Source organism: Belonocnema kinseyi, chromosome 5 (assembly GCF_010883055.1).
Source record: "Belonocnema kinseyi isolate 2016_QV_RU_SX_M_011 chromosome 5, B_treatae_v1, whole genome shotgun sequence".
In the NCBI taxonomy this organism is placed as follows: Eukaryota; Metazoa; Arthropoda; class Insecta; order Hymenoptera; family Cynipidae; genus Belonocnema; species Belonocnema kinseyi.
Window position 1 is genome coordinate 63,138,652 of NC_046661.1, and position 13,143 is coordinate 63,151,794.

The 13,143-nt window shown below is 35.6% G+C and overlaps 1 protein-coding gene across 9 annotated transcripts in view; it reads left to right on the top strand.

Moving 5' to 3' along the window:
• The window catches only part of LOC117172410 (liprin-beta-1), a 145,052-nt gene that overhangs the window by 7,215 nt on the left and 124,694 nt on the right, over positions 1-13,143 (top strand). For 4 of the 9 annotated variants that reach the window (XM_033360310.1, XM_033360313.1, XM_033360307.1 and 1 more), the window contains exons 2-3: positions 10,547-10,682; positions 11,381-11,535. In XM_033360310.1, the coding sequence (XP_033216201.1) occupies positions 10,556-10,682; positions 11,381-11,535 (282 nt within the window). In that variant the 5' untranslated portion in view covers positions 10,547-10,555. Of the gene's footprint in view, positions 1-6,511; positions 6,594-8,805; positions 8,824-10,540; positions 10,683-11,380; positions 11,536-13,143 lie in introns of those variants that run through there. The other 5 variants (XM_033360309.1, XM_033360312.1, XM_033360311.1 and 2 more) reach the window with 3 other exon arrangements.

The window sequence follows — 13,143 nt, forward strand, 5'->3', positions numbered from 1 at the left end:
GTTGTATATTATATATACTAGAATTTTTTATATAATAACTCTTTCGAAATTTCTACGTTGTTTAATATCCAAAAAAAGGATGAAGTCCATATGACGTACAAAACAACAAACGAAATGCGCAACAAATGGCAAAAGGTCGTTCGGGCGTCTCGTAACTCATCGATTGGCAGGACTTGCACTCGCTAGATCCAAATGATCCAAATTAACATCCTGCAAATAATTCTGCGGCGTTCACCCGTGCGGAATTACTCCCTAACTATAGAAAAGCACACATCGTCAAAATTTACATAGACTTTCGTATACTTAACGTCCAAGCAAGTTTATCACCCTACGTAAATTTACTATGTCCCACGTCGATCGAATAATTTCCATCATCGTATGTAGTAATTTCACAGTCGACTGCAAATAGAACAACCTTCATTTTCTTTTCACATTGTCACCTGAAGTGAAATCACATTAGATTGCAAATAAGTCTGTAGTATCGTAAATTAATAAGGTCATATATTGTAATTTGAAAATAAACTGCACGTTTAATTACTAGCTTATTGTAAATATCACCAAAGATTTTTTTACAGTGCAGTCTATCACCGATATCCTCATATTACTCACATACGTGCATTCTCCCTTTTCGTCCCCTGTCACCGTACCATTCGCCACCGCCCAGTATCTATCCGCCACCCAGTCTCTTCGAATCTCCCTTTCTTTATTTATCATCTTATTCTTCGTTTTCTTTTCGAAATTCGGTACAGACACGGGAAGGGGATTTCTCGTAATAAAGCGATTTCTCGAATTTAAAGGGATTTCTCGCATTAAATTCCCTCCCCTTATACCACCATACCCTTCTCTATATATCTTCTGTAAGTCTTCCATCCTTTCTTTAATCCTTTCCATCCCATCCTTATTGTGTACTGTCACAAACGTATACGTTACCCTTCTTATCTTTACTGCCTTCATTTGCACGCCCTCCCCCTCTCCATGAACTTCTTCTTTGTAATCTATCCCTAACCCCTGTTCTAATTACCCCACTAGACCACCATATCAAGTTCCTGAATATACGTCCAGAAATCCTCATCTTTCTTCTTTACTCCTGCTACGTTCCAGTACGGCACATTTAACAATCTTCTACCGTGCTTTGATCCGACCCCCTATTTCCCACGAAACAAATTCCCCTATACTTCCTTCACCACCTCCTTCTCTTCGTCCCATACCCGCATTTTCTTAACTATTTTTATTTTCCGATACCCTACCTTTACCGCTCTTCCTTCACTACTCTCCCTCCTAGCCCTGCCTTTTAGCATTCTCTGCACATCCCTTTCCTTCCTGGTCAATTCTTAATTGATGAAAACCTTCTTGTCGGTTATCCTATTTTTGTTTCGAATTACCCCTAACTTTTTTTCTCAGCTTTCCAATTCCACAACCGCCACTTTATTCTCCTTTCTCCCCTTTATCTCGCTTTTCTCCGGACTATCTTTGCCGTCTCTTCCTCCTTAAGCGATCCTCCTCTCACTTGCGCTAGACGTTCTCTCCCTCGCCTTATCGCTTCCTTTGTTCCACTTTTTCTCTCTCCCTGACGAGCCATTCGACATAGTGCCACGCACAGCTGGCCGTCGTCGCCTGTTGAAAATTTTCTCCCCGCCACTGTCGCGGACCACCCCAAATTTACCCTTTTTTTGTTCTATTCCAACCCTCACAGCCCCTGAACACGCCCTTTCTCTCCCCTAACAACCCCCAGCACTACGAGAACCACCCTTGTCCGTGATGAAGGCCCTAACTTCAGAACACAAAGCTACCACGCTCCCTTTCCAACCTAACCTTGCTTTCCCTATTTAGCCAAATCCCACCCCACAACTAATTTATTAAATTTTCAAAATTCTAATCTACAAAATTCTAGCCACTCGTACGAACATTACAATTTTTAAGGTTTTTATTTATTTTTTATTTTTGAACTTTTAATCTGAACTAATTCCTTCAAGAGATTCTTTAGTTCAAAGTAAAAACTAGAGTTTTGAAGGGTTTGACTGGATGCGTGGCTGATTGTTTTTGATGAACAAATTTTGTTAGTAAAGAAGTACAAATTTATGCAAACTTTGTATTATTAATAATTTTCATGTTATGTTTTTTTTCGACATGATCTATAATTAATATTTATTGCATAAATTTATTCATGAACAATTAAAGGCAAAATACTTGGTTCAAATACTTTTATCAACATACTTTTTATTTGAAGTCCTGTTCAGTTATATATAAGTGAATCTTCCGGATTTCCGTATCACCGTATAAATTCTGGGTTTACGTTCTGATTTCCCGGTTCCCACTATTAAAGAATTTGCAGAAGGACAAACGAGCGCTTAACTCAACGCTTTTCCTGGCACTCGGCGCGAGATCCTAATACTCACACATGTGTATCTCTATTTAAGCGAAATTAAAGTTAATTATGTTTCATTTTTAAATATTTGTTATCTTATGTTTACCTAACCACTTGCGTGATCATCATTGTGTTCGACTCTAATCCGAAACAGCGAAAGAAGATTTATTCAAAGTCTTAGATAGATTCATTGAATACTAACGGAAATTCGTACTTTTGTAAAATAGCATGCGAAGCCGTAACGATTGCACTGATAACCCTGAGCTCCGGCAAGAAGCGTACTAGCAGTTGGGCTTCCTTTGTGTAATCGTTAAGGCGATAGTATATTACAAAATATATATTTTCGCCATTTTTTAATTAATCTATCTCAAACTTTTCAGAAATCATTTTTCTTCTATATAAAACTTCCTCGCTACAAGGATAGACACGGCATTCCTAGGTATTGACATTTTAATACCTTTGAATGCAAGCCTTCTTACCGGGCATGGCGGAATAAAGATCGTAGAGGATTTTTGGGGCTTTTTGAGGTCTTTCAAGACTTGAACCGTGGAAGATTTAGGAAAGAACATGATGTAGAGATGTAGTTGTTGATGAGCAACGACATATCAAAACATTTGAAAAATTTCATTTATTGTTGATAATTTCGATGAAAATTCAAATATCCGTTCTTTTAGGCGTTGACAAAAAACACCTACAATAATTTTTGAAAACCACAAACAACTTGGCGATATCAAAACAGATTTTTAAACTTAATGTTTGAAAATAATCCATTTTTGATATTCTTGACATTTTATTTCGGCAGCTTACAATGTTCTCTAAAAGCCCTGTCAATATAAAAATGAGGTTTCTCTACGTTTTAGAGAAATAATTAAAAACATACGCCGAGACGAAACACAGAATATGAAAAACCATGTTAACAATAGACGAACATTTTATACTCACATGCATGAACTTCAATGTTCAGAATCTCGGACGTTGGGGAAAAAATCAAAAGTTTTTTTTTTTTTAATTTACTTCAAAAAAGTGTTTTAAAATATCAAAAAGTTTTTCATTTTTTTTTTAAAAGATATTTCGTAAAACTTGCGTCTTACTATGAATAATTGAAAAAATCAGCTTCATAACATTAAAATAACCAAAGTTATTAAAGTCTAAAAGGATAAAAATTTTCAATTTTGAATGTCTCCTAGGTTTTTTTAATTTATCAAAAATAATTTTTGGAATTTTCTTTCAACTGTTAAGAGAATGCATGCTAGAGTTTTTATTAAAATAAATGACAATAGGTTAAATTCCTCAGATCATTTGACATGGAATTTCTCTGATGTAGAGTCGCTGAAAGAATTATCTTTAACAGGAATGGCTCTTGAAAACTGTGTGCTGCGCCACTTGAAGAAATTAGATATCCCGTTGAGTATCTGCGTACATCGGGACGCACAGTTAGTAATGTTAGGATGTCTGAACAGCGTGGTTCATTGCGATCCTACAGAAAGAACTTGCCAACGCAATGAAGACGCCATATAGTAATCACAAACCGAATGTTAACTCTAGATCTTTTGTGGCATATAAGTTTGTCAAAAAATAATAAGCAAAGATATGTTAGTGACGTGGTTGCATTTTAAATTTCACATAATGAAAAAATTACTTTCGGTTATTTTTTTTCTCTACTTTCTCAATCAGAGCATAAAATTACATCGATTTACGATGTTTAAAAAATATCACTTTTGATGACCTCATTACGGCCCTTTCAAAAAATAATATACAATTTATGTCTTAGTTCCATCCATAAGAAGCGTAACTTTTATCGATTTCAATATTCACGATAAAAGCACGGTTTACTAAAATAGAAACTGCGCACAATGACCTTTTTACTGAAAGTACTATGTGAAATGAAGAATATTCAAAATTTGTTTTAATTTCAATCAAGAATATTTGGAAAATCTCTGACAGCCACTCGTCTCTGCTTATCTCCAGTGCTATTTTGATCTAAGATTGTCGCTTATTTCCTACTTACTCGCTTCCAGTTGTGCGATCGCGCAAGGATTGCCGATCCTTTCCAAGAATCATAATAGTGTCTAATTAAAACTAGGCCTTATCTTTCGTAAATGGACCCAAAACGCGTTCCATTAATTTGGAAAAATAGAAAGGTGCATTTATCAGTCAAAACACCTTGCGAGTGAATTCTCCGGTATCATCTGTAGTTATTATACAGTCTACTCATACCTTTTTAGTCAAGGGGACTTGCATATATCGATAGGTGAGTGGAAGATCCTAGTGTCTGATTTATATTTCTAGAGACGTCGCATCTCGCTAACGGTGCCAATAGATTCTATTGGAACCGTGAGCAAGATATGACGTCTCTTGAAACAAAAATCAGAAACTACGTTCTTCCGCTCACCCGGTGATATCCCATTAGTAAATCTAATTTTATAAATAAATTACAATTTCTGAGTTTCGACAAACTGTTTATCTATATTGGGAAGCGGAAAGTGTTCTTTCTGTTTGTTCAAAGAGCGATAGTCTACTACTAAGCGCGGTTCGCCATTTTCTTTTTTATTAAAAATACTAAACTCATGCTCGCAAGAAGGAACTTACTAACCCTAATTCCCATTATTTGTTAACATATATCATGAGGGCACCTTCTTGGAACTCATACAGACAGCGCTTAGCACATTATAAAAAGAGTGCAAAGAACCGTTGTTTGTCCGTTAACCCGGACAAGACGAAACTCATGTATTTTACCAGAAGAAGGAAGCTTTCTGGCTTTAGAAATCTTTATTTCTACGGTAAAGAAAGCTAATATATCTGTTTAAGCCTGTAGATGAGCAGTAAGGAAAACATGGTGCTAATGACCCAGGATTATTTTCAGGTTATATACAAAGATAATCAGGCTGATAACAGCATATGCATAAACTATTTGGTTACAAAGGACTGATCTAATCAGTGCTATAAAACAACTGAAAAGTCTCCAAAGGGGTTTCTGCTTGGCAATAACTAATCCTATAAAAATAACCCCAACAGCAGCTCGTGAGGTCATTCTGGATATCCCACCGTTGCACCTTGTCGTAAGGAAGTTTGCGACAGCAGTAAGCGCATGTTATGCGAGGATAATATTCTCGCAAATAGAAACTGAAGTTACGTTAAGCAAATTATTATTCATGAAACCCTTGAAGGTCATCTTCCCTAAAAGAGAATAATGCTATAATGAAGGGAGAAAGGAAGAATTATTTAAACCAGAAGGTCATGTTTGGTACACATATGGCTCTGAAGACTTCTTAGGAATAGCCATTCAGGCTTACCTGGAGCAAATTTGTAACCGGGCTTATGAAGGCCAATCCATTTAAATTTGTTCTAATAGTCAATCAGCACTTATGGCTCTTACACCTGCAGAGTTTACTTCCACACTAGCCTGGATTTTCCTTTAAAATCTTCTTAAGGCTGCCGGTAAAAACTCGGTCAGTATGATCAGATCAGTGCTCCCAACATGGGTACTTTGCACTACTGCGCCTGCAATGCATAAAGCGCTTCATTGGCTGCCGTTCGCGCGCTTATTTGAAATATTAAAAAATTCGATCTTTTATTTATTATTAATAATTAAAGATTAAAATATTTTTATAGGTTAATATATTAAAAACTATCCACTTACCACTTTGAAATATTAAAATAAAATTATTTTTAATTACTTCATAGACCCTGAATCTTACTGCCATATCTCTTACGCATCGGGGAAAGAAGCCATTGGTAAATGACTCTCAGAGAATTATGCGATATATTAAAAGGATCCAAAAAATGGTGCATTCTATGAATTTAATATTTGGTATATGTACTAAGAGGACTAATAAATTCTTGAACATTGAAAGAAGGCAGATGAATGTCGTGTTAGAGATCCTTAATGGACACTGCCGACTGAAAAATCACTTGACCAACATGATAATTGGAGACAACCCTCGCTGTCAAAGTGAGGTTTTTGTGAGAAGACAGTTCATCACGTACTTCGTGTGTATGATGTACTGGAATGCCGTAGAAACGAATACCTGGGCTATAAAAAATTCATCATTTTTATAACACACAACCTGCCCTTTACTAAATAATAACTTTAAAAAAAATCCACCTTAAGCCGAGCGCTAGTCCTTTCTCGGGACAGATTCAAGAAAAATACCGTACACTTCAAAAAGCAAGATAACCCAAAATGTATAGAAAAGCACAAAATAACTCAAAACGTGGCCCTTCACAGGTCAGTAATATGGAATTCTTAATTTCAAACCCCACAATTCCTACTCTGTAAAATTTCACAATAACGGACACAGGTAGAGGAGTCGGGTTTCATTGAATTGGCAAAACTCGATTTCGAAATAATAATTAAGGTTGATTTCTTATAATTATTTTCCAAGGACTTAGGTGTACATTTATAACAATATGAACCGTGGCTTCAATGAAGATTCTACCATTCGATAGTCTCTATAATACTTAGATTACGCAAATCACAAAGCAACAATCAATTCAAAAAGAAAAATAGCCCTCAGAATTACAATAATAATTACATGGAATTAGGGGGAGGGTCGAATGTAATATAATTCTAAAGGGGAAAGGCTTACTTTTTAGGACGTATTTTTAGGCAAGATTAAGTACGTATACGGAAAGGGGAAAATAATCTCTGCTAGTACAATTTTAGAGGAACATCGGAAAACTGATAGCACAATGAAATATTTCAAGATACAAAAAAAAGCTATTTTAGAGTTTCAATCATCGATAGGGAAAAGGGCAAGTGATCTCTGCTAGTACAATTTTAGGAGAATAACGTAAAACTGATAGTACATCGAAATATTTCAAGATACAAAAGAAAAAGCAATTTACAGTTTAAATTATCAATAGGGGAAAGGGGAAATGATCTCTGCTAGTACAATTTTAGGGGAATACATTCTGTCATATTTATGGGGTTTAATTCAAATAAAAGAGTGAGGCACATGATTTTCGACTCGGCACTCCGTTAGAAATAATTTACAGACTCCTAATATACAAAGCACAAAACACAATCGTAAAATGATTAGCAATTACTCAGTTTGTGGTTAATACCAGTGGCAGTGTATTTATTTCAAGATCTTATTGAGATGACGCGTTTCGGTACAGATCTGTACCCTTATCAAATCGTAGTTGCATTTCTTAACAAAAGTTTGTTGGAGCTGGTTTTCGAACTGAAGATAGTTGAACGTATTTGATAAATAACAGTGTTATTTATAAATACATTTTAAAATAATATAGTTTTTAAGAAGAGTTTTTGTTTGTAAATATAAATTGGAGTAACTCTATAACCACTAAAAAATTCTGAACTTTTTTTGAAATTTATGACATTTCTGTAGATTATGTTTGTATTTGTGTTAAAAATAATTGTAGATCATTATGAGAAGGTATTCTTTATAATCTCAGGAGTAAATCCTGGATTATTTTAAGTTGTTTAGTTACATTTTAAGAAAGTAATTAGAGACAGACAAGTGACACTTATGGGTTCAAATTATATTTTATACAATTTTTTAATATTTTATATATTATATCAAATTTCAACCCATACTTGTTACTTGTCTGCCTCTAATTACTTTCTTCAAATATAACTAAACAACTTAAAATAATCCAGAATTTACTCCTGAGATTATAAACAATACCTTCTTATAATGATCTACAATTACTTTTGACACAAATACAAATCTTATCTACAGAAATGTCATACATTTCAAAAAACTTTCAGAATTTTTTAGTGGTTATAGAGTTACTCCAATTTATATTTACAAACAAACAAAATTCTTCTTAAAAACTATATTATTTTAATATGTATTTATAAATAACACTGTTATTTATAAAATACTTCCAACTATCTTCAGTTTCCAAAACCAGCTCCAACAAACTTTTGTTAAGAAATGCAACTACGATTTGAAAAGGGTACAGATCTGTACCGAAACGCGTCATCTCAATAAGATCTTGATATAAACACGCTGCCACTGGTATTAGCCACAAACTGAATAACTGCATTCATTTACCTGTCCAAAACTAAAATAATTTTCTTTAAATTATTTTATCAAACGTAAAATAATTAGTCCTATTCTTTCCTTATTCTCGAGAAGCGGTATAGTCCTTGGGAAGTCGAGGCTAGCAGGGTGGCCAACTGCATTCCTGTGCGAGATTTGAAGAACGGAAATCCATGCTTCGAACGGCAGATGTGATTTTGGACTCCATGACTCCCAAAACAATAGATAAGATAGACGGCATCAACAGTCGGAAATAACATAAAATATAAAAGGTGGCGAAATTACCTAGTTTATCCATAATTAACCTGGTAATCTCCTTGGTCCATTTTCAACAGAAACATTTTGTGGATCTCAGTCGGCCAAAGAGAGAGCAGATACAAAAATTGAGGAGGAGAAAGTCAGAAGAGAATACGCTGAAGGTCACAAGACAGAAGAATCCTCGCTAAGGTGAAGGTGATGACAGACCGTAGTCGATGACGCAATGTGAGATCGTGGAGACCTTCAAGATTCACCACTCAAGACCGCAAAATTCAAAAGCTCTCATAACGATTTTAGGAATAAAAAAAAGAAACATAGCCAAATAAATCCTAAATCTAGAAAAAAAATAACAATAAAGAGTGCCGAATTTACTCTTAATGCAAACTAAGCGTATTTTACTAAATTTTTCTTAGATAACTTTATTTTTGTGATCTTCGGCAAATCCGCAACATCACAGTGTGTTGAATGACTGTGAAAACAAGCAACATTGAAGTTGAGATTCTTGTAATTCGAAACATAAAACACAAAGATAAAGAAGTCGGCTTCTTGATTTAGATGAATCTTACCTTCAAGAAGAAATTGATGCTCGCAAAAATGTTCCATCTTTCCAAATTTCCAAATAGAAAGTAAAACGTCAACGATTCTGGTTTTCAATTGTTTTCCTTGTGTATTGTCATAGTTATTTTCTTTGCATTTTAAACATTTTAAGATTTTTTAATATTTTATACAACATTAGAAACCGTCGAACATGTTTTACTGGTAATATTATGCTATCAAAAATTTTCCGAATGAAAATCTAATTTAAAAAAAGCAAAAATTTTCATATATCTCTACATGTCAAAAACTAAAAAAAATGTCAAAAACTCTAGTATATGTCCTAAATGATGGTCCATTTTTTGTTATATTGGTATATTGGTATATTCTCTCTCTACCTATAAAGGTATTCTTGACAGGGTGTTCCTTGATGGTCCTGATTTTTCACCCTCCGATTTAGACTTAAATGCTACAGTAGGAAAAACTCAAGATCCTACCACAACCGTTGGCCACCGCGCACTTCGATGACCGTATTATATCTGACTCTAAAATTTCTTCTGATTTTACAATACACTTTCAGACCCCGTACCTTCACAATTCCGGAAATAAAACACTGTCCTTTTAATAAAAATCCTCTGTCATAGAGAATTTCCGACATTTGTTTACCTGCATGGATAATATCTCAGGACTCAGGCATATCTGTTCGCCCGAGGGTAACATAAGCGTGATGTCGAAAATTCCCATAAACTTTTTGGCTCCGATACGTATTTTGGGACTTTTAGAGCTTCGAAATTGTATTTAGGTTAGCCGCTGTTATGACAGTATGCGTGAATGGAGACTAGCAGTTGTCAGCACTAATTCCCCTCTAGTGCGAAGTTCACGAGTTGCAAGGTTTACAAAAAACGAAATCTAAGCTCGTTTGACAAGTTCAAACTGTTATTAATTGATTAATAAATTTAATAAATTAAAATTAGTTACACTTTCTGTAATTTGTATGCAACTGTGCACGTGTCCAGATGACATTTGTACAACTGTACACTTGAATCTAGAGGGGAAGTGGTGCTGACAACCGCTAGTCTCGATGCACGCACACTTCCACTAAAGCGGCTCACCTGCATACAATTTCAAAGCTCTGTGAGTCCCAAAATACGTATCGGACCAAAACAGTTTTTGGGGATTTTCGACTTCTTTTTTTTTATTATTCTACCAGCCCCTGAAACAATAAGTATAACTCGCAGGCACCCTATATAGGAATATATTAAGTCATGTTAAATATTTGGAGAGAGGGTAGTTCTATAGGACTTAGGTAGCTGCGTATGAGCCATCACTTACTGCCATATGTCCCTAGTATTATTAACTTAACCTTATTTAGTTTTAGATACTCGTAATGGGCAAGAATGAATTAAACGATAATAAACCAGAAGCAAGTGAATCGACGTTACTGAACCATAGCTCATTCGAAGCCAGCAAGATGTTAGAGGCAGCTTTATTGCAAATGGACGATATTATTTCAGGTACGATACATGTCTCTAGAATGTCGATGCAAAACTGAAGAACCGTGTAACATAAAATTGTGCTTTTATGCTTTTTAAAAATATTTACTTTTATGGCTGTACTTACCCGATTCCTACCATACCGACATTTTTTGACATCATTTTTATGATTACAGAAAAACTTATTTTTTTCTTTTAAACTGTTGAAATTCAGCACCGTACAAAAGTTCTTTAGTGCCTTTTATTTAATCTCACCAATTTTCAGCTTGATATTCCATTTCATGGGTACTTGAGCTCTTAAGACTGTAATTATTTTTCTTTCAAAAAAATCAGTTAGCTTTCATAGTGTATTTTGAGCCGAACTTTTATCTTTTTCTCCTCTAATTCCTTCTCTTTTTTTTCAATTGTATTCTTTTTATTAAGGAATGGGAGTTTTAATTTAAATTTGACATACGTTTAATATATTTTTTTGATTTATGATATTAGTACCCAGGTAAAGTAAATAATTAGCTCTGCGATATCCAGAGTATTCCAACCTGTGGGATAACCGGTAATGGTGCATACGCAACAACAAAATAATACAAAAATTCAAAAACAACAATGTTGCGCGGTTCTTTGTTGATCCCCCGCTGTGGCTGGGACGCCGCCAAACTGCCGGTTTTAAACCGTTTGTCTATTATACCGGTTGTTTATGAAGCTGTAATTATTTTTATTTCTAGGAGTATGTGCTGATGGGAGTGAAGTTAATAGCGAATGGAAGAATTCTGTTTTGAATGCAGCTGATAATTTAGTCACGGCTATTAAAAAGGCTCCAAGTCCTCTTCCGCTACCAGACCAGAACGTGATAGACGTTTTAGTGAAGTGGTTGCAACCTGTGAGTATTCTTTAGATATATAATTATTTAATTTTATTTTATATTAGCATTTTTACTTGAAAAAATAACTCTAATAACCAAAGACGGCCAAATTTAGACAAACACACGCAAATACTTCAATACAAAATTTAACAAAAGATTAAGTAAGAGAGTGGCAATATATGATAATGTAACTTCTATGCCTGTACACCGAGGAGATCGTTGACGTTTGCAACCGGTCGACATCAAAAGAATCTTCGCTAGTGCACAGCAATGCATAATACCGAACGGAATAACACTGTTGTTTGACTATTTGTTCCGTTTAATGGTCCTGAATCTCATTGAACATCTGCTCCTTAGTGGGAAAATAAAACTTTGGGCCGGGTCTCTCGGGGAAAAAGTAAAAGAATTTACGATACGGACGAGCGCGAAGAGCGCTTTGACGCTCGTGGCATATAAACGGAAACTTTTATCTCGTTCTACAGGCATCACCCATGCAGATTTCAAGGTTATTGCAGCATATCCCCATCCAGCCTGTACATGATTTCATGCAGGATAGCACGAACTTCTCCTGAACTACTCCATCGCTACTTTGGAGGAACATATTTTTTTTCGTCTTACAGAAGTTCTGTATTTTATTTATGACTTATTCAATATCTTTGAACGCCTCCATTTGTTTTTTGATAAATTATTTAAAATAATCTTACACAAATCAGGCTTCCGACTTGCTTCTTTGTCCACCCCCGTAGGCTCCGCATGCAGGGGTTAGGTTCCAATACTCTAAAAAGCGAACTGGTATCCTAGAGATGCTGTGTAGAACGCCACTCCCTGGTGCCATGCATCTCTCATCACGCCTTCGTCACGTTTATAACGTTTGTCACGCCTTCACTCGGGGCTTTTTCCTTTGAAATAATCTCTGGACCATTCTCCCCGACTGCCCGTTTAGTTATGTAACCGAAGCAGAGAGAGAAATTCTGTAAAGGCACACTTTTCGTAACCTGTGGCCTGATTTAAAGCCACCGGGTAGTAGAAGTAGTTTTTTCTTGCCTTCTGTAGACGAGATAAGAATGCTCACGAAAGTCTTACGTACTGAACTCAACTGATCTTACCGCCTACCAAATACCGTAGAACCAGTCCGTTGCTACCTAAAGTGTCTCTTCAGTGCATCCTCGACCTCTTCTTCACTCATCGTCGTTCCCACTGCTTCAATAACCACCTTAATGAAGACGTCGCCGTTCCTCGTTTGTCTTACGTGCACTCGTCTCATATATTCCGTTTTTCCTATTATAAAAAGAGGTCATTTCACACACACATAAACCTCTGTGGCGACACTAATCATCGCGAGCATAACGTCACTCATATATTCTGTATGGATGACCTAGAGATCTATGCTTCTAGTAAAAGCAAACTTCACAGTGCTTTAAATATCGTCAATCAGTACACAGGAGAGATTGGTATGGACTTTGCATGGGAAAAATGTGCAAAAATTTATCTGAAGAATGGAAAGATTATTGGCGTTCCTGAGGACCCTGAGCTTGTAGATATAAGTCTTATCAGACATCTTGACATTTGAGACCTCTACGTACCAGGGCGTGTCTCAAAGACGCATTCTGAAAGCAACATTTCCAA